The following is an 18,802-nucleotide window of genomic DNA, read 5'->3' as shown; positions in this document are numbered from 1 at the left end:
CTTAGGTTAGATTGTGATAAAATTTAGAATTGTGTGTGAGAAGTAGTTGAATGAGTCTAAAAAGCGATGAAAAATGCATTTAAACACGTTCAGAAGTGTCTGGAAGTGTTGAAGATTCTGCAGAGGAAATGGTGTACCAGATTTGAGGCATATTATCTCCCCCTTGGTGTATGCAAAGCAACGTGATAAAAACGCCTGCGTCGGTTTTCATTTCAAAATCTCTGCATTTTATCGCATTTGCTTGATGAAATGCACAAAAAAATAACTTTTTCACGCCTATGCGAGAGCGAGAGAGAGAGAGTTCTGTTGTAGAAAACGCGAGAAGTTGAAACACTTACACAATATGTATTCTGTTAAATTGAATTAAGAAACTCAAGTTCAATATTTGCATATTGTTTGCAAACAGTGTCGATGTCCACGAGAGTCTCTCCTTTGCATTTATCACTGAATCAACTAAATATATGAACAATAGGCATATTAACTACTCCCTGTGCAAATATCACTCTTGTGTGACTTTTCAAATTACACTCTTCGCAGTCATTTGCTAAAATCAATCTATTCTCATTTGGCATACAATTGTGATAAAATGCCTTTGAGTGTATATATTGGCGTTCTGCGCTGCAGAATCTATCCAAATGGTTATCGAGAATGGGGAAAAAGTTGTAAAAGGAAGTGATAAGATAGAGCGATCTTGAGATATTGGACACCATTAGCGCGCTTTGGGCGAAAGAAGCCAAGAAAAATGTCTTCAGTTGACCCTCTTCGTGGCTCCAAGAGTGCTGTTCTCTGAGAGTGAAATGTTGGGCATTTTGCTCGTCTCTTTGTCCATTCTGACAGGCTTTTCCTGGGCAGAAAACTGTCCAACAGGTAACAAGTGAAGAATTCACGAAACTCCGAAGACAACCATCAATATTTGACGATGTACTTTTGCAGAGAGAAATGTTGTCGTTTGCTACTACTCCAGCTGGGCGGTGTACAGACGATCGCCAGCCACATTTCGCATAGAGTACATCGATCCCAAGTACTGCACTCATCTTGTGTACACTTTCGCCGGACTGAATCTGGACGGAATCATGGATACGCTGGACTACGCGAATGACATCACGAACGGCGGATACAAGAGCTTCACTGGGCTGAAGGAGAAGTATCCGTGCGTGAAGACACTGCTGGCCATCGGAGGGTGGAATGAGGGATCGGAGAAGTACTCTCTGATGGTGGAGACTGAGGAGTCGCGAGAGTTCTTTGTGAGTCGCGTCATGCGATATCTCGTGCAGTTCAACTTTGACGGGCTTGACATTGACTGGGAATATCCAGGGCATCGTGGCGGCATTCCGGCTGATAAGGAGAACTTCGCTAAGTTGCTCGCGATGCTGAAAGAGCGTCTGAAGCCGCGAAAGCGCCTTCTGACTGCCGCCTTAGCCGCCCCAGTTGGCATCATAGAAGAGGCTTACGATGTTGAGGAAGTGTGCAAACACCTTGACCTCGTCATGATCATGGGATACGACATGAACGAGGCAAACAAGACGAGCACTCACTCACCTCTGAAGCGTGAATCGTCAGAATCATCAAGCAGACCCACCGTTCACGATGCCGTTCAGTTCTACACGCGAAATGGCTGCGATAAGAAGCAACTCGTCCTGGGCATTCCTGCCTACGGAAAATCCTACACGCTGGCAGACAAATCGAAGCATGGCATTGGGGCGAATGTTGAGGGCCCGGGAAAGGCTGGGCCGTACTTGCAGGAAGCAGGATTTCTGGGCTACAATGAAATCTGCGAATCCATGAGCCAAGATCAGTGGACAACAGTTCATCTGAAGAACAATGCCGTCAAATATTCCTACAAGGACGATCAATGGGTCAGTTACGATGACGCAGAAACTGTGACGTCTAAGGTGAGTATTTTATAAAGTCTCTAAGCTATTTTATAACCCAATAAATTTAAAATATTTGCTCTATTTTCTCAGTTATTGGAAATGTTATAATATTATTTTTTTCTTCCCCACTTCATTCATGCAACATAATCGAGTTTAGTGAGAAATTACGCAAGAAAGATAAGAAATAATGAAGTAATTGTTCAGCAAATATGGACTTTTCAGTAAAGTGCATCTCATTACGGAAGCAGAACCACGTGAATGGATTTAAATATGATAATTCGCTGAATTTATTACTAAAAATATCTTCTGTTCAACAAGTTGCGTCGAACGACTTCTGCATGAATGCAGAAAAATGAATTTTTGCTGCATTTCAACTCAATTCAATTGCTAAACTGATTGACAGAATTATCAGGTGGAGTTGATGAAGTAATTTGTGCTTTCTTGCAGACTCAGTACGCAAAGAGTGAAGGATTGGCTGGCGTGATGATCTGGACGATAGACACGGATGACTTCCATGGCGATTGCAACAAGCAAGCCTTCCCACTCTTGATCGCCGCCAACAAAGCTCTTGGGCGCCAATGAATTTGTTCAGCTTGAGATGATATAATTTTCAGAGAAATTATGAAATTCATTAAAATTTATAATCCAACACACTGATGTTGAGGTGAATTTATCAATGAACGATGCGCCAAAATAATTGTCATTGCACATCTTGATAGGAAAAATTCTTGACATTGATCCCAATTTATTATAGAGTTCTAATTATAGTTCCATTTCGCCACAACGTGTAAAGAGCACGTGATTCTTCGGTTTTCCTCATCTCCACAGCATCATCGCCTCAGTGTCTAAATCGTTCTTCTGCCGAGCGCACATTTTCGCGACTGTGAACAGCTTCAGTTGATTTCCATTGGAATTTTCCTCAATGAAATTAGTGTATTGTGACTTCCTTGCTGGATGTTTTGGCGGTTTGTAAGCTTTTCTTTGCATCAGAAAAGTCTAAGATTACTCATAGAATAAGATGTAAAATCAAAAAGTTCAACGATGTAATAATAATATGTGACCGTGTGAAATATTTTTAGAATTTACTTGAAGATTTCTCTGTTGTTACTTTCTTTGTGATGAAAATATTGCTCATAGTGTTTTAAATCAACCTCTCAGTCTGTTAATGGAAAGTTTCGACTTTAAATCTCCAGGAACATGTGGAATGCTCGTGGGTTATCCTCTAGACACGATAAAGTGTTGGCAACAGGCGTCAAATTGTCGTGTTGGAACGGCAATTTACAAAATCATAGTTATGAATAATGGGGTAAGATTTGCAGTGAAATCCAGCCGTTGGACAACTTCTAACCAGAAGAATTCCCACTCAGCTGAAGGGTTTCTATCGGGGAATGACTTTTCCCGTCCTCACGACGGGCCTGCTCAATTCCATGCTCTTCGGCATCTACGGCAACACCCTGAGGAATCTCCAGCACAATGTTCCGGATGAGGACAAGCGAAAGAAGCTTCAGCCGCAGCACATCTTCATTGCAGGCTCAGTCGGTGGATTCCTGCAAGCCTTCGTGGCGAATCCAATTGAGCTGGTGAAGATCAGACTGCAGACGCGATCGTGCACGACTCGAGGATCGTGGGAGTGCCTGAGCAACATCCTGAAGACTGAGGGATTCCTGGGACTGTACAGAGGACTCACGCCAATGATCTGTCGGTAAGATTTGCAGTCTCTGTCGCCGAATGCAGTGAAATCCTATTGAAAGACAGTGATATATTCCCTTACGGAATTTATATGCTAGCTTATGAACAAATCCTCAAGATCCTGGGATGTGTGCCGTACGTCCAAGAGCAGAGGCGGAGGAATGCGGAAATGAAGGACGTGAGTGTCAACAGCAATCTTGAACTCACTCTCACGACGATATCAGGATCAATTGCTGGAGTTTTATCCTGGATCTTTGTCATCCCATTCGACGTGATCAAGACAATCATGCAGGCCGAGCCGAATCCTAACGTCTACAAGAACATGATCCACTGCATCTCCGTGACTGTGGAAGTGAGTTTCCATTGATCAAGTGCAAGATTTTCCCCTCAAAATCATCATTTGCCCCTCATTTTGCAGAAGAGCGGTTGGCGATCTCTTTTCCGCGGCAGTTGCATGCTTCTTGTGAGAGCAGTTCCAGTGAATGTCGCCACGTTTATTGGCTATGAGTATTGTTTGGAGAAGTGTAAGAAAATAGATTCTAATAATAAAGTAGCGTGAAATGGAACGTTTATTCCCGCCATTATTTTCGTTCGCGGTCTGAAAAATTTCCCTCGCAGCAGCGCACTCTGGAAGATTTCTCAAGCATTACGCAGTATTGTTGATTTTGCCAAAATGACTGAACAATTGTTCACCGCTTTGTCGTCTATCAAGGAATTACGCTCGAGTGTGGGCGAAATCTTTGAGTCCCTGGGTGGCGGAGTGAGGGCTGAACATGGGGTGGAAGGAAGAGATGCCAAGTACTTGCTGGAATTGCAGGATTTACTGAATGCCGTGACGATGAATTTGAGGTTAGATTGTCGCCCAGAGATTTCCCAAAACATATTTCTAATCTTCTCTGGCTCTTCCCATTTGCAGGGATGTCGAGGCAGCTATCAATGTGCTCACACCACCAGCTGGACCCTTCAACTTAGGCAACTCTTCCTTCCTCTCCCAGGAAACCACTCAGGATCGCCAGGCTCTGTATTCCCAACTGGTGAACAGCTACAAGTGGATCGACAAGATTCGGGAGCACAGCAACTTGGCAGCTAATCTGCTGAGCCACAACGCTCTGAAGAGATCCTACTCCACCAATTCCACAAAGAGACGGCGTCCCCTCACGTCCAGCCACAATGTGCTGCCGCAGCAAGTGGACCAAGCGCTCACGGCCATCGACAGGAACTTCAACGACATGACCCTCAAAATCTGGAGGCCTTTCGCCACAAATGTGATCCTGCATGTAAGTTTGCCTCCTCGTGCGATCTGCGGATAGAACTCACGCATGCTTGTCCTCTCCAGATAAGTCTCAGCAGAGTCCTGAAGGCCGCCGTCGTGTTCAAAGGCCTCATGATCGAGTGGGTGATCGTGAAGGGATTCGAGGAAGCTCTGGACGACGTGGACGACCTTTGGACGGAGTCCAGGCACAGAGTGTTCCAGCAAGTCCGCGACCACACACACTCAGCAATGCTCCACTTCTACTCTCCGACGCTTCCGGAGCTCGCCGTGCGCAGCTTCATGACGTGGATTCACAGCTACATCACTCTCTTCTCAGACCCGTGCAAGAAATGCGGACTTCACCTGCACAACTGCCTTCCGCCCACCTGGAGGGACTTCCGCACACTTGAGCCTTTTCACGTGGAATGCAAGCATTGAATGTGTGGCAAGATTTACTTTAATAATGGACGGATAAAATGAGAATACAAGGAAATATGAAGAGCGCAGCAACAAGTAAGTCTCTCTTGTTACTCAATCCACCTCTAACTTACGGAAACTACCCTGCAAACCGTGGAAAGTCGATCCGACGGAGTCTTTCTGAGCGCCACACGCTCGATTTATCGCACCCAGAGATCCCTCGAGAGCTTCCGGCGGATACATGTCCAATCTCAGATTCATATTGTCGTTGTGCAGGATGGTTGGCTGCTTGTCCTCCAGCTCCTTCTTGAACAGCTCTGCAATGTGAAGCAAAGGAAATAGTAAAGAAGAAAAGTACATAAATGTTTTTGAAGCCTTTCCACTCACTTATCATCTCTGCCATCGGCATGTTTCCTCCGTATTCAGCCGGGAGGAGACTGCTGTCAATATATCGATTGGCTCTCTCGAGATTTGTGCACAGAATGACGCGCTTCTTGAATTTCTCACTCACGAGAGATATGCCAAAGTCCACGGCGAACTTCAGGCTCGAATTGATGTTGAATGCTATCAGCCTCTTGTGGCGCATTGGGACGGTTCTCTCTGCAAGTGCAAAAAAAAGTCCAATAATTTATTGATTTCGAGTGTGAATCGCGTCCGTTGCGGTTTGAATATCGCGCGATGGGGAGATGACGCAATGATACGGCAAAACTTTGACACAGGCCATGTGTTCGCAGTCGTGGCCGAGTGGTTAAGGCGTCTGACTCGAAATCAGATTCGCTCTGCGAGCGCAGGTTCGAATCCTGCCGGCTGCGCAATTTTTTTTCGCCTTTTTCCCTTCAATTTTTTTGACTCTGAATCAATTTACCTGCATTTTTGGCAATCCTGACAGCTTCCTGGGGTGTGAAGAGCGTCAAGTGTTGCAGACCAATCTTCGCCGCATCGACAACATAGACAAAACCTCGAATTTGATTCTCCTCATCCTCAAGCAGAGTCTCATACGTGAGAGCATGCACTTTGAGCATATCGTAGTTCTTGTGCTTCTGCATATTAAACACTCCCGGTCGGTGCATTATTACTCTGCGTCCCAGATGATCTCGATCTGGCAGAGCAAAAATGTATCTAAAAGCAGAGAAAAATGTGTTTTATCAGCATCACAAGCAAGCAATAAAATTCTCTTTTTACCCCAAATCCAGCAAATCGGCCACGGCTGGCGATTTCATGTCCAGATTCATGAACATTTCGCCATTGCGAATCTTGCGGAGCAGCAAATATCTCTCGATGCACTCTTGCGTGATGGGAACGCTGAACTTCTTGTTCCGCAGGAAGCGCAGGATGAAGTTGGCGTCGAGGCGCGTCGCGAGGATTTTCGGATGCTGTGCCAACCACTGCCTGATCGCCTCAATTGCCGCCTTGCGCACGGCACTGGTTTCGCGGAGTTCGCGCTCAGCGCAATCCTTCAGATCGTCATCCAGCTGGAAGACGTAATCGTCCGCGGCTGTTATTCCCTTCTGCACCTCCTGCAGGCAGAAATATAGGCGACAGATTAGAGATAGGAGCAAGGATAGGAGAGAAGATTTCTTCCATTGCTTCCAAATATGATGATTGATTAATGACAATTGGCAGGAACTGGTTCAATTTATGGATGAACAATTGTTTTTTCTCATCCACTCAAGAACACAAAGACACTCAGAAAAAAAACATTCTTGCACCAAGAAACGAGTGTTCTTGAAATGAGTATGAAAAATGAACATGAAATTAGCATGAATCTTAGACTAAAATCAAGGAATTTTCTTGATAATTTTAAAACTTTGTCGCGAATAAAAATAAGGAATTATCCAATGTTTTGTCTCAAGCGGAAAAATACTGGTTTTAACACTGAAACGGATTTGAATTGATACAGAAATTTAGAGCTTCCCTACGAATTGGGTCAAAAGTCAAGGAATGAAAAGTTTTAATAGTTTTCTGGCCCAAAAAGGCTAGTTTTAAGAATGAAAATGACTTGAATTATTGTGAATAATTTTAAACACCATTTAAAATAAAGATGAACATTGATTAAATTCTAGCCCGATTTTTCTCTCAGTGTGCAGAAGAAATGTGCGAAAAAATTGTAGATTATTTTAGGTTGGTTCTTCTTGTATTAAACATAAGCGGAATTTCGATTCTTTATGCTCAGAAATGCCGAATGGGTTCAAGGTAATTTTTTCCATGATTTTTTGTAATCAAAACGCTTTGTAATCTGTCATAAACCATCTCACAAGTGGTCTCGAAGGCGCCTTAGAAGTTTGAGTAGTGTTTTTGTGTGTGAAATTACCAAATCGCTTCATCGCTAATATCCAAGGAATCTGACAGTAGCAATGCTGTTCAGGAAAAAAAACCTGTTCGTGGCAATTTCTAATGTCTAATTCCTCACAAATCACTCCATCAATGTGAGAATGGGCGGTAAAATCAACGATGCCGACGATATTCATAACCATAAGAATGCAATTTTGCAAGATCGCCAGAGCTGCGATGTCCCAATATCTTGGACATTATTATTAAATTGCAAATAAGCCACCAGTGAGCACAAGTCATCCACTTTAGGTAATCACTCCCTTAGCACAAAGAAGTGCATAAAAGAGTCAAAATTGCATAATGCCATCGAAGGCGCGACATAAATCAATTGCAATATTTCTCGGTTTCTCAGTCCGCAATGGGCAAATTGAGCACGGCTTTTTCTTCTCTCTCCTCCTCTTCAGCTGCCTTTTGAACACACTTTTTAAGATCGACGGGTGCCTCGAAAACTGTGAAAAGTCAAAATCGCCATTTTTCAGACTCGCGTGTTCAAAATTCAGCGTTAAAAAAGCTGCGAAATTTGCCAAATTTACTTCAAAACCCTCAAAACGCCTTCAAATGATCCGTTAAAGTGCAAATATTGCTCTGTATTTATTATTTTGTGAATATTTGAGTTGATTTCATTGGTATTTATTGAATTTTTTTGATTAAAATATGGAGAAATTAAAGGAAAATTTGAAAATATTACTTTCCAAAGTCGATTTTTCATAGTCTTCGAGTCAAATTTATCGAAATTAGTTCCAAAAAATAAACTTTTCATACTTCACTTGAAATTTTCCTTAATGTTTTCAAGTGAATAAAATTTAAAATACATTAGAAATATCCATTCAAAGTCTAAAAAACATTTAAGGATAATTCTGAACATTTATAATTATTTACTGAAAAGGCGTTTTATGTGTTTCACTGCAGTTTTTAGACATTTTTCATGGAAAAATTGTAGAGCGTAAACAATGAATATTCGACTTTGCAATATGATATTTTACTATTGTCTCATAAGATAAAAATTTAAAATTTTCTGTACAGAAAGAGCAAATAAAAAGCTATAAGAGAATTTAGCACAAGATCATGAAGTGTCGCGGGTTCAATTCTCCTTCAAATCGCTTTTTTTCACAACACTTTTTCACTTCTCTTGCCTTTTTCCTCTATTTTCCTTCATTTTATCCCTTTATAGTCGTCATTTTTCCCTCAATTTCTTTTTATATCAAAATTGCTTTTATCTCACTAAGTTTTTACTCCTAAATTCTTTTTAAACGCTTTATTGTTTATGGAATACAGGATATTTACAACATATTCCGCATATTCCTTCGGTTTTTGATGTTAATTTTATCAAGAATTTAATCCATTCCTTGATATTCCTGCTGAAGTGGATTCTTCACTTGAACAACCCTCGTGATAAATCGACTTTTCATAGTTTTCGATTCACCTGTCGAGATGCGAATTGCATAATTTGCTCGTCAGGACGCGCGACATGACATCAGTGTCTGGGACGCGAGTGCAATTTGCGCGCGCTCACATAATCATTGCGATGATTGCGATGCTGAAGAGTTGAGAGCACATACTTTCGATTTCTGGTTGGCCCATTAACACACTGATGGCAAGAGCTCTTTGAGACCCTCTTTCTGAGTTGCACCGCGACGGTGAAAGTGTGTCAACACTTTCGTGGATATATATAAATTCACTTTTTGGAAAGAAAACACTTTTACCTTCATTTCAAACCCACTCCAATTTCACTCGCAAACACTTTTACTTTCGTCCAATTCACCTTCCGCTCTGTCTCGTCACTTTTCTCTCAGGGTTTTTTGGTCTCTTTTCGGGGGCACAAATGTGTCGATCCACACTGCACGACTGTTGCTGCTCAAGTGGCCACAGAGTTGCTCTCCAATGTTTCTTTATGGACAACAAGCATTCTGTGTTTCGGGGATAATCTCACTCTCTCGGCGCACTGCAAAAATGCTGTAATACTCACATAACGCCACAGTTTCTTGTCTCTTTTGCATTCACACATGCCATTTTGTTTTTACTGCAAATTACAGACGATTGAAGACCACTCATTAAAGACGACAAACGCTCGAGCATGAAGTTTTCTTGTATATTTGGCCAAAGTGAATGAATTTAAGTATGGAAGTAGAGAAAAAAGATGTTGGCATACACTGACCTTGTCCTTTATTACGTTTTTAAGTGAAATCAACCTTTGATCCAGACACACACAATATAATTTGTGAATTGCAGAAAATACAAAATTTGCCTTTGTCGACGTCTCAAGTCAATGATTTGCCTATGAAAACCTGAAATGTACCTTACACGTGTTGCCCACGAAGTTCATCTTAAAAACCCGTGTACTTTTTTCGGCAAGTGTAGCAATTAAACCTCTCTTACTATAAAATTGCTTCTAACGATTTTATGTTGAATATCAAGAAATAAAAGACGATTTAAGACGGAACTATAGAAAAGTGACGTCAAAATTTTCATTGATATGCAACCAGTTTAAGACTAATCAAGCTGAAAAATATTTTTTACTATAAATATTTCTCAAGTGCGCAAAATGCAATCTCACCTCAACGTGATAAATTCATAAATAGTTTTGAAAGAAGTAAGACTTATTATGCACGAATGAAGAGTGGCTATTTTGTGGTGTCTGCATTGGTAAATAAACAAGCTTGCAATTCTCCATTGTTGTGTGTTGAAACATGGATTATGTGAATTTAAATTAAAATATTTTTCTACACACCAACTAAAGAAATTTACTGTCTTCTCTATTTTTCCTCCATTTCATTCTATTCTAGGGAAATATATTATAATGTGTTCTTGTTGACAAACTAATTGTTTATTTCGGCAGCCAATGACACTTTAAGGAGACTTTTTGCAATTTTTATGAGAGATTTTTAGTACTTTTCCTCAGAATCATCTGCACACGTTGTGTCATCAGAACAAATGTTTGTGTGGATGAGGAAAAAATTGCAACAACATATGATGAAAGTGACAATCTTGATTAGCACTCAAACGAGTTCGCGCAAGGAATGTTGTTGTTTATGAAGAATATCAAATGCAAATTGACTTTTTTCCTTACCATAAACACTGTGAAAACTTGCGTGAACGATTGCAGAGTAATCTGTCTGGTATAATTAAGCATAAATCTCACTGAATCGTTTTCTGTGTCTTATTTCCTTGTTATAAGAATACAAAATTCAGCGTATAATGTCAATTGAGTCTGGAGAATCTCTTCAAAGTCGTCGAAAAATTGCCACATATTTGCTTCCTTTGTTCCGCGACACCTTCATGCCCTCCTCGCTTGTCTCGTACAGTTTCTCCACCAGTGGATCATCAACCTGGGAAGGAAAGATGAAAGAAACAATCAAAATTGAGCTAAAAACTCTATTCTACCCTATTCAATCTCACCAATTGCTCAAGAGGAATCCTTTGGAAGTTGGGATGATCAGTTATGTGCTTCACCATCCATTGGTGCAGATCTTCCACGTCGGTTATTGTGTAGATCATCCCTCCGCTGCGCAGAAAGTAGCTGTACTCCGTCAACAGCGATGAATTGATGATCCGCCACTTGTGCTTGGCCTTCTTGAAGTGCGGATCCGGATAGAGAAAGAACATCTTCGTCAATTGACCCTTGTGGAAGTAGTTGGGCAAGTACTTCATGGCATTTGTGCGGATACAGGCGATGTTCTGATAAGATCCCTGTTCATTTGCTCGCAGTGCTTTTATCTTGTCCATCACGTAGTCCGACACTTTCACTCTTATCTCCACTCCCAAGGCGAATTTCTCTGGATATGTCCTTCCCAGCTCAACTGACGCAGAGGATGAGAAATAGAATAAGTCTTGTGAACATGATTGTGCTTCACAGATATCAGATACACACTCAGGAAGCCTCCGTAGCCGCATCCAATGTCCAGAAACTCCACTTGTTGATCCCCAATGTTTGGATACAAACTCCGCCACACCATGTCATCAGGATGATATGGACTGCATGGAAAAAAAAGCAGTCAATGGATTTCCCATGCAATTGGCATTGATTTCTGGTCAAGTTTAATTAATTTTCGCATGCAACTGAACTTGTTTTCTATTGCAAAATGACAACATTCCGTGGGAAATGTAAACACATGTTACTCACTAATCGAATGTATGGTCAGAATGGGGATTCGAGTGTGCCCTCTGTCTATAGTAGCGCTTCTGTGGCAGTCTCGCCACCTCTGCCGTGCTTTGCTGCATTATTTCACTGTTTTCTTTGGGTTTTCACCCAGTTTTTACCGAGAAAAAAACACTCTCGCGTGGAGTTTCACGTGCCGGAAATCTTCCGGAATAATCACGTGTGCCGCTTGACAACTCCATTCATAACCTCAGTTTTGAGTGTAAACAAAAACACCTGTGAAGGACTGAGTGTTTTCCTCGGTGTTTTCAGTATTTTCCAAGCGATATGGAGTCACAATCTCTGTACAAGTGAGTCCTGAGAATATCTGGCATCACATTTCGCTGTGGGTTGATTGATTTGACTTGTTTTTCTAGACTTGTTCACCCCGTGAAATACTATCGCGATCACTTGAGCCAAAACGTTCGTCCGGATGGCCGGAAGTTCCTGGAATACCGTCCAATATCTGTGAATGTCGACTCAATTGGCACAGCCGATGGCTCGGCTATAGTGAAGTATGGAGAGACAACTGTGGTGTGCGGAATTAAGGCAGAATTGGCAGTGCCTCGTCCTGCGGAGCCCGATTCCGGCTACCTGGTGCCCAATGTGGAACTCACGCCACTCTGCTCGCCAAAATATCGTCCGGGACCGCCCACGGATGAGGCTCAGGTGTTTAGCAAAAACCTCATGGACATTTTGGTGAACTCCAAGTGTGTCGACTTGAAGGATTTGTGCGTTGAGAGGGAGAAATTGGCGTGGGTTCTGTATTGCGACGTTTCCTGCTTCAACTATGACGGGGCACTGCTGGATGCTGCCACTCTGGCTGTCATGGGGGCGCTTCACACGTGCACCCTGCCGACGGTTGTGTATGACAGAAACTCAAAGACGTACAAAGTTGAGAATGAAAACCGGCGGAAGCTGAATGTGCGATCGCTGCCCATCTCGACGACTTCCATGGTGTTCGACGACGGCACCGTCGTGACCGATCCCACTGCTGAGGAGGAGGAACTGGCCAGCAGTGTCGCCACAGTGACTTCCTGCAACTCCGACATTTGCTTCGTCTACAAATCCGGCGGCAGTTCTGTGACTCCCAAAGATCTGGACCTCTTCATCGCTCAGGCAAAGTGTCAGGAAGCAAAGGTGGCTTCTTTGCTCAGGTCAATCCTTGAAACATCCAAGCAAGAAGACATCGTGAAGTGAATTCGTCACACAGATTTTATTGTCAAACAATTTTCTATCTACAATTTACGAATAAAACACTTTCTTTTCACCCAGAATTTTACAATTTTTAGGCACTTTTTCCTCCTTTTATCTTCGCTCTCTGTGTTAAGTTTTCTATGTTTCAATTGAGTAAAATATTGGTGCACAATCTACTTTGGAAAATGTTACAAGACTGGAAACGATGGGAAAACAACATTTCTCAACATTTGTAGCTTAAGGAGCTCCGCGTCATTAAATTGTGATTTTAAACAATCTCTTATCAGCACTTAAAAATATCAGAGCAGAACGCGCTATTAAAGTTTTGTCATTTTTTCAAGGATTTTCTTCACTAACAACTGCTTAAGTTTTCTGGATTTCATGGATCTTTCTTTTTTGTGTATTTTTTTGATGAAAATCATTAAATCGTCAGCATATATTAAATAACTATTAGATATCAATTATAATTATAATTCTAGATACAATATTTATAGAGAATGTTTAGGACAAAATTTTAAATATTCTTCTTTTCCACTCTTTAACACGGTAAATATTTTCATTTAAGGACAATCACAGTTGATGTATAAAAAAAAAGTTTTCCTTCTCTCTCTCTCTCTCACTACGGAAAAAGAACGTATGAAAATATTGCAGAGATACACGCTAAGATAAATTCGTATTCAAAAATAATACTTGATAGTGTGATAAATGTGAGGGATAAAATGATAAAATGCGCAATAATAATTATGAATAGAGATAAGGAAGTAATTTCGCGGGGTATCGTTAGTCGCAATGACATCTCAGCCCATCAGCCAGTGCCGTGTTTGCCAGACTCGAAGAGTCCCTTCTTGAAGAAGGCGGAAAACTCCACGAGACTCTGCTTGGTAACGCCACATCCGCCGACACCCTCGTAGATTGGACATTGAGGAATCTTCGCGCACACCACGAGGAGTCGTCGCAAGTATGCCTCCAAGTATCGCCTTCGTGATTTGGCCACATTCTCACTCTTCGAGCCGAACAATTCGCGTCGCGGAAAGGGAATATCCTTCACCTTCTCCCCATAGAGATTCTTCATGCTGTTGTGCAGCTCTCGGAAGCGACTGTAGCGTCGCAAGAGTGTCCATCGGCCGTCTGGCAGACACACTTTCACCTCATATTCGTAGTGAGTCTGCTTGCCAGCTCCACGCATGATGAAACTTGGGATACTGACTTGATTCTCGCTCTCCTGCTGCTGCTGATACGCCGTTTCAATCGACGAGAGCGACTGGCCAATTGTATTTGCGCCATACAGTGAATTCTCATACAATCCCATCGGAGCAATATTTGACGAATTTGCACAATCGTCACTGCCATTGAGACTCTCTGGCAAATCATTGTGCTCTTCTGTCTGCTGAATCGATGACTCCAATTCTGTCTTGAGACATTGCTTCTGCTTCTGAAGCTCTTGCAGATGAAATATAAGCTCATCCAGCTCACGCTTGTCACTACAATCCGCCTCCAGAGTTTTCATGATGTGCGCCTTCTGCGAGGCAATTTGTTCTCGCAACTTCTGCAACTGAATTCCCGTGTCTGAACCATTAGAATTCTCACACGAGAGACACGACAATTGATCCTCTTCGCACTGCTTCATGATGATCTCCTTGGGTGACTTGTCATGCGTCTTATTCGTCTCAACACTCACTCCACTGTCACTCATGATCCCATGTCGAGAACATGGCTCGCAAGGATTGGATTCTGGCTCCGGCGTGAAGAGGAGCTGCGACGGAATCGAGCAATTTGACGTGGCTGTGTGATATGTCTCCGATGTGTCCAGTGTCTTCAGCTCCTCCGGAACATTGAGCATATCAGTCTGGGCATCAGCATCTGTAGTCTTCTTCAAGTTAAGTGACATGCTGCAAACATTAAGATAAAAATCATTAGACAAACCATTCAATTTGGCAACAAGACAACAATTTCACCTCTGTTTCTTCAAATTGAGAGCATCAATATCAATATGAGATCTTTCGAGTAAGAGTTCCTGATTCTCAGCATCTAAGTCAGTCAGCTTTCCATCTAATATCTTCATTTTCTTATCACTTTCACATTGAATTTGGTCTTTCTCCATTAAAGCTTTTTCCATTTTGTCAATCTCGTCTTTCTGCAAAGATTTAACATTTCATTAAATTGCAACACTGTTTTTTTTTGCTCTTAAATTGTGTCATCTTGATAAATTTATTCTCCATCTCACACTATATTGTGCAATTTTATCATTTAGAAACTTGTGAAAATTACAATTTTATACAGTTTATTAAAGCAGTGAATTTTCACATATCATTGCTAATATTACCTAAAGCAATCTTACTCTTAATAAATCGATAAATGATATTTTATTGTGTGATCTACAAACACACATTCTCTCTCTATCTCAAGTTGCGCCGCAATTTCTGACAGATTGTATAAGAATTTATACAACAATATTGACCTCTCTTGGACGCTATCATTCCCTGAACTCATCATTTTGTAAGCAAGTTTTTACCATTGAACATTTTTCAAGCGTAAAAAGGAAAGAAATCTTTTGGTGTAAATTCACTATCAGCCATAAGATCTTTTTTTTTCACGGGCTTTAATTGCTATAAATTTACTACAACTTCGATATGCACAAAACTTTCTTTCTCTCTCTTCTCTCATGTTCACTTTCACGATCATCAGAAAAAAGACAAAATGTGCCCCTGACATGCAAAAGTAAAGAATTCATGTTCTCTCCATCACAACAACAACAACAACAGCAAATAAAGTAACATTTGTACAGAAATAGAGATGATAGAAAAAATATACTTCAACTCACGTTTCTTTTCACAGTTTCTTTGAGGAATTGCGCCGCAGAATTGTCTAAATTCCGTGTTGCATTCAAAAGTAGATTGCTAGCGTCCTCCGGCAGAGGATTGTCCTCTAAAATCTTAATGTCATGCTGCAAAGAGAGAGAGAGAAAGAAACACGATGAGTCTCTACTGCCCTCAAAGAAAAGAAACACACAATCATAAATTTTTTGTACAAAAAGCAAAGTATAATTGTGAATGTGTCAGTGGGTAAAAATAAAAATAATAAATACCTCATCTAATTTACCACAATCAGACAGCTCTTGCAATTCTCTGGCTACATATTCGAAAAAGTCTCGCTTTTTCAAATCGAGCTGCGCCTGCAATGCGCACTTTTGCCTAATCATAATTTCCATCTATATTTTCAACAAAGAAAAACCACAAGGAATAAAAATAAAAACATAAATTAGCATAAAGAGAAATGAATAAAGCACTTTAGGGGATAAAGAAGCAGTTAACATGTTTGTATAAAATGGGTGTTAATGACTCACCTGAACCTCTTCATTGCTCTTCTCCCACAAAAGCATCTCTCGACGAGCATTTAACTCTTGTTCTCTGCATAGGAAGATTGCCTCTTGGCTCTTCTTCTGCTGCACCAACTCATTCAGTTCTCGCGACAACTTGGCCACCTTCATCCGATGCTGATGATGCATTTGACTCCGCTCAGCATTCAATTGCTTCAGAGCACTCCCTATTGTCTCCAGTATCTTGCGATTCTCCTCCTGCACCTCCACATCCTCTCGACACACCATCTCTTGCGGACAATACACCTTCTCACGCCTAAACGGTGACTCATCGTCACTCATGAAGCTGGTGTTGAGATTCTCCCTGGACGCCGCTATGAGGGAGAGACGTGAAAGATCCAGGCGTGATCTGTTCAAGTCCATTCGCAGCTTCGCCGCCTCTGCGGGATTATTGTACCGAAACATATTCGTGCGGCCCAAGAGGAGAATGTCTCCCTGTGAAATTCTCGTGGGCTCTTCAATGAGATTAGCATTGAGCCAACACTGTGCCGGCAACTTTGGCCATATTGTCGCAATGCCATCAGAGAGAATTATGCGACAATGTTCAGGTTGAATTCCCACACCGGACAGCACAATATCCTGCGGATTGTCATTCTCATCTGTGCCAATGCTCGTTTCGCCCTCTTTCAAACTATACAGCGTCACACCTGTACTGATGTCATCATGAATGCCAATCAAATGCGGCATCTCTGAGTCCAGAATCACACCATAGCCAGACTTTCGCAATCCCAGAGACTTTTGCTCCCGCAAAATTGTCTGAGCTTCTCGCCACTTCTCTGTCCACTCCTCCGTGAGGACTTTCTCCTGCGCCTCCTTCTTCTGCAGATCCTCCAGCACCTTCGACGTCAACTCCTCCACATTGTCCACCGTCAGCATGGCTCTCAACTTCATAATCTCCTCTCGCAACTCCCTGATCAGCTTCACATTGGGATCAATGTTGACAGTGGGCTTGTTAATGATGTTCTTAGCCCTGTTGGCGTACCTGAGAGTGCTCAGTGTCTCGCCATAATTGCAATCGGCGGGTGAAATAGCGGCAATCATTATGGTCTTACTATTCCCACCCAGAGAGTCCTTCAGGAGCCACGTGAGGACTGAATCTCGATAGGGAATGTAGAGGATGCGCTTGTTGTTCGTGGGATTAGTTTGCTCCGCCAGTGCGGATATCACACTGCCCAGCGTGACCAGGGATTTGTTAATGTGCGCCCCCTCTTTCAGTCTCTGTCCAGTGGCACCCGTAGCATTCGCTCGCTCACTGCCCGCCAGATCCACCAAGTGTATCTTCGACACCGTTTCGCTGGGCATGTCATCAGTGAAGCCCGCTTGAACGAAGGTGATGGTGAAGATCGCATGACTTCTGCTGCTCGTGTCATTCATATTGGTGCTGGCTGTCGTGCGGAGGATGTTGCCTTTGGTTATGCACTCCTTAATCTCCTCATAATCACTCACGGGATGCTGCGAGAGATTCTCCACATACGGCCCGGTGGTCTTGTGCTCACGCACACGCAAACCATGAGTGGATGAGTTCGATCCCAGCAGATCCTTCACTCGCTCATTGTAAATCTCAAGATAACTCACGTGTGTCTTGTAGCCCGTGCCCGCCTCCTGGCCCACCTTCATTCTGGCAAACAGGGACTTGCAGATCCTCGGGATGAGGCCCAGATTGTCTGCATTTCCCATCATTGTGAAGGTCTTGCCACTTCCCGTCTGGCCGTACGCAAAAACACACGCATTGTAGCCTGCAAGAAATCATGAAAAGCATTTCAGCAATCTCTGTTGGGTAACAATTCTCTGTTGAGTTAATGTACCTTGAAATGCGCAGTTAATTACATCAGTGCCCAAATCTTCGTACACCTCTTCTTGTGAGACGTAGTGGTCATCGTGGTGGTCAAAGGACCAGTACGAGTAGTCGAACGTGAACTCGTTGAAGTTGTCCTTTGACAGGGCATCCCTGCACAGCGCCGCCCCATTGGATCCGGGCATCCGCGGCTTCGCCAGCCGCGTCTTTTTCCCGTCCATATGGACAATCGAGCTGGCCCCCATGTCGAGCTCCCTGCAAGAGACATGCACAAGCGGTAAATCACGAGTGAGAGGGCCTCCTCCGCTCGACAACAAGACACTCGAGATCACAGTGCGTGAAGCGAGATTATTCTTGGATATCTACAATGGAAATTTCTTCCTCTCTCGAGAGGGGGAGGAAGTTCAGTGATACGAAAAATGACGTCATAGTAGCGTAACTGTACCCTCACAGATTCTCACCTTTGATTGAAGGGACGCACGCGGACGGCCACAATTACCTTCAGAGAACTCATCTTTGCACTTTCACACACAATTTTCCGCCTATGTTATGAAAATTCGACGCATTTTGCCACTTTTTCCAACCACTTGGCAAACAAAAGCAGCCTCCAATTATTATTTTGACACAATGACTACTGCAGTGCCCCTTGCGGCGCTTCTGCGAAGTGCGCTTTCAGAATCTTTGGAGTATTGCGTTGAAATATTTCGCATCGCGGCGTCACATTCCGCCTCGCAGC

General features: G+C 42.6%; 7 protein-coding genes and 1 non-coding gene across 10 annotated transcripts; 5 read left to right on the top strand and 3 right to left on the bottom strand.

The window, feature by feature from the left end:
- Positions 1–579: 579 nt before the first annotated feature.
- On the top strand, positions 580–2,599 carry LOC132258210 (acidic mammalian chitinase-like). Of its 2 annotated transcripts, none has more exons than XM_059755411.1 (3): positions 580–867; positions 934–1,892; positions 2,322–2,599. In XM_059755411.1, exons 1-3 carry the CDS (start codon positions 798–800, stop codon positions 2,454–2,456), a joined length of 1,164 nt encoding a protein of 387 aa, XP_059611394.1. In that variant the 5' UTR covers positions 580–797; the 3' UTR covers positions 2,457–2,599. The 2 variants fall into 2 exon arrangements, with proteins under 2 accessions (XP_059611394.1, XP_059611395.1); XM_059755412.1 differs by lacking the exon at positions 2,322–2,599 and adding an exon at positions 2,032–2,301.
- A 91-nt stretch (positions 2,600–2,690) lies between these two features.
- LOC132258220 (solute carrier family 25 member 45) lies at positions 2,691–4,166 on the top strand. The gene is made up of 5 exons (XM_059755423.1): positions 2,691–2,839; positions 3,068–3,180; positions 3,242–3,576; positions 3,630–3,915; positions 3,982–4,166. The coding sequence occupies exons 1-5, from the start codon at positions 2,797–2,799 to the stop codon at positions 4,120–4,122; spliced, it is 918 nt and encodes a 305-aa protein (XP_059611406.1). The 5' UTR covers positions 2,691–2,796; the 3' UTR covers positions 4,123–4,166.
- Positions 4,167–4,198: 32 nt separating this feature from the next.
- On the top strand, positions 4,199–5,328 carry LOC132258221 (mediator of RNA polymerase II transcription subunit 27). The gene is made up of 3 exons (XM_059755424.1): positions 4,199–4,412; positions 4,480–4,840; positions 4,900–5,328. Exons 1-3 carry the CDS (start codon positions 4,237–4,239, stop codon positions 5,251–5,253), a joined length of 891 nt encoding a protein of 296 aa, XP_059611407.1. The 5' UTR covers positions 4,199–4,236; the 3' UTR covers positions 5,254–5,328.
- Positions 5,327–9,629, bottom strand: LOC132258216 (clavesin-1-like). The gene is made up of 5 exons (XM_059755418.1): positions 9,267–9,629; positions 6,415–6,749; positions 6,098–6,351; positions 5,620–5,832; positions 5,327–5,549 (listed from the first exon to the last, which is right to left on the bottom strand). Exons 1-5 carry the CDS (start codon positions 9,270–9,272, stop codon positions 5,347–5,349), a joined length of 1,011 nt encoding a protein of 336 aa, XP_059611401.1. The 5' UTR covers positions 9,273–9,629; the 3' UTR covers positions 5,327–5,346.
- Trnas-cga (transfer RNA serine (anticodon CGA)) lies at positions 5,963–6,044 on the top strand. Its single transcript has one exon. It is a non-coding gene; the product is annotated as a tRNA-Ser (tRNA).
- A 1,026-nt stretch (positions 9,630–10,655) lies between the features above and the next one.
- Positions 10,656–11,902, bottom strand: LOC132258231 (tRNA (guanine-N(7)-)-methyltransferase). Its single transcript, XM_059755438.1, has 4 exons — positions 11,684–11,902; positions 11,432–11,535; positions 10,960–11,360; positions 10,656–10,889 (listed from the first exon to the last, which is right to left on the bottom strand). Exons 1-4 carry the CDS (start codon positions 11,779–11,781, stop codon positions 10,785–10,787), a joined length of 708 nt encoding a protein of 235 aa, XP_059611421.1. The 5' UTR covers positions 11,782–11,902; the 3' UTR covers positions 10,656–10,784.
- Positions 11,898–12,907, top strand: LOC132258224 (exosome complex component RRP43-like). The gene is made up of 2 exons (XM_059755427.1): positions 11,898–12,009; positions 12,076–12,907. The coding sequence occupies exons 1-2, from the start codon at positions 11,987–11,989 to the stop codon at positions 12,896–12,898; spliced, it is 846 nt and encodes a 281-aa protein (XP_059611410.1). The 5' UTR covers positions 11,898–11,986; the 3' UTR covers positions 12,899–12,907.
- Positions 12,908–13,016: 109 nt separating this feature from the next.
- On the bottom strand, positions 13,017–18,767 carry LOC132258189 (kinesin-like protein Klp98A). Of its 2 annotated transcripts, XM_059755343.1 has the most exons (7): positions 18,528–18,767; positions 18,077–18,321; positions 16,239–18,007; positions 15,981–16,103; positions 15,717–15,839; positions 14,851–15,029; positions 13,017–14,784 (listed from the first exon to the last, which is right to left on the bottom strand). In XM_059755343.1, exons 1-7 carry the CDS (start codon positions 18,578–18,580, stop codon positions 13,701–13,703), a joined length of 3,576 nt encoding a protein of 1,191 aa, XP_059611326.1. In that variant the 5' UTR covers positions 18,581–18,767; the 3' UTR covers positions 13,017–13,700. The 2 variants fall into 2 exon arrangements, with proteins under 2 accessions (XP_059611326.1, XP_059611327.1); XM_059755344.1 differs by lacking the exon at positions 15,981–16,103.
- Positions 18,768–18,802: the final 35 nt, after the last annotated feature.

The sequence above is a fragment of the Phlebotomus argentipes genome, unplaced genomic scaffold, assembly GCF_947086385.1.
Source record: "Phlebotomus argentipes unplaced genomic scaffold, Phlebotomus argentipes genome assembly scaffold_4, whole genome shotgun sequence".
NCBI classification, from domain to species: Eukaryota; Metazoa; Arthropoda; class Insecta; order Diptera; family Psychodidae; genus Phlebotomus; species Phlebotomus argentipes.
The sequence above is the reverse complement of the archived record's forward strand: the minus strand, read 5'-3'. Positions and strand labels throughout refer to the sequence as shown.

What these genes read in the sequence shown, in the direction of transcription:
- LOC132258221 (XM_059755424.1), top strand. Translation starts at nt 4,237, where the DNA reads ATGACTGAACAATTGTTCACCGCTTTGTCGTCTATCAAGGAATTACGC. An exon ending in GCCGTGACGATGAATTTGAG is followed by an intron (nt 4,413 to 4,479) that starts GTTAGATTGTCG and finishes TCCCATTTGCAG; the next exon opens with GGATGTCGAGGCAGCTATCA. An exon ending in CCACAAATGTGATCCTGCAT is followed by an intron (nt 4,841 to 4,899) that starts GTAAGTTTGCCT and finishes TGTCCTCTCCAG; the next exon opens with ATAAGTCTCAGCAGAGTCCT.
- LOC132258224 (XM_059755427.1), top strand. Translation starts at nt 11,987, where the DNA reads ATGGAGTCACAATCTCTGTACAA. An exon ending in GAGTCACAATCTCTGTACAA is followed by an intron (nt 12,010 to 12,075) that starts GTGAGTCCTGAG and finishes TTGTTTTTCTAG; the next exon opens with ACTTGTTCACCCCGTGAAAT.
- LOC132258210 (XM_059755411.1), top strand. Translation starts at nt 798, where the DNA reads ATGTTGGGCATTTTGCTCGTCTCTTTGTCCATTCTGACAGGCTTTTCC. An exon ending in GGCAGAAAACTGTCCAACAG is followed by an intron (nt 868 to 933) that starts GTAACAAGTGAA and finishes GTACTTTTGCAG; the next exon opens with AGAGAAATGTTGTCGTTTGC. An exon ending in CAGAAACTGTGACGTCTAAG is followed by an intron (nt 1,893 to 2,321) that starts GTGAGTATTTTA and finishes GCTTTCTTGCAG; the next exon opens with ACTCAGTACGCAAAGAGTGA.
- LOC132258216 (XM_059755418.1), bottom strand. An exon ending in GCCGATTTGCTGGATTTGGG is followed by an intron (nt 6,352 to 6,414) that starts GTAAAAAGAGAA and finishes CTCTGCTTTTAG; the next exon opens with ATACATTTTTGCTCTGCCAG. An exon ending in GCCGATGGCAGAGATGATAA is followed by an intron (nt 5,550 to 5,619) that starts GTGAGTGGAAAG and finishes TTCACATTGCAG; the next exon opens with AGCTGTTCAAGAAGGAGCTG.
- LOC132258220 (XM_059755423.1), top strand. Translation starts at nt 2,797, where the DNA reads ATGAAATTAGTGTATTGTGACTTCCTTGCTGGATGTTTTGGCG. An exon ending in CCTTGCTGGATGTTTTGGCG is followed by an intron (nt 2,840 to 3,067) that starts GTTTGTAAGCTT and finishes TTAAATCTCCAG; the next exon opens with GAACATGTGGAATGCTCGTG. An exon ending in TCATAGTTATGAATAATGGG is followed by an intron (nt 3,181 to 3,241) that starts GTAAGATTTGCA and finishes ATTCCCACTCAG; the next exon opens with CTGAAGGGTTTCTATCGGGG.
- LOC132258231 (XM_059755438.1), bottom strand. Translation starts at nt 11,781, where the DNA reads ATGCAGCAAAGCACGGCAGAGGTGGCGAGACTGCCACAGAAGCGCTAC. An exon ending in CGGCTACGGAGGCTTCCTGA is followed by an intron (nt 11,361 to 11,431) that starts GTGTGTATCTGA and finishes CCTCTGCGTCAG; the next exon opens with TTGAGCTGGGAAGGACATAT. An exon ending in GGATTCCTCTTGAGCAATTG is followed by an intron (nt 10,890 to 10,959) that starts GTGAGATTGAAT and finishes TTTCCTTCCCAG; the next exon opens with GTTGATGATCCACTGGTGGA.
- LOC132258189 (XM_059755343.1), bottom strand. Translation starts at nt 18,580, where the DNA reads ATGAGTTCTCTGAAGGTAATTGTGGCCGTCCGCGTGCGTCCCTTCAAT. An exon ending in AGAGCAATGAAGAGGTTCAG is followed by an intron (nt 16,104 to 16,238) that starts GTGAGTCATTAA and finishes TTGAAAATATAG; the next exon opens with ATGGAAATTATGATTAGGCA. An exon ending in CTCAATTTGAAGAAACAGAG is followed by an intron (nt 14,785 to 14,850) that starts GTGAAATTGTTG and finishes TAATGTTTGCAG; the next exon opens with CATGTCACTTAACTTGAAGA.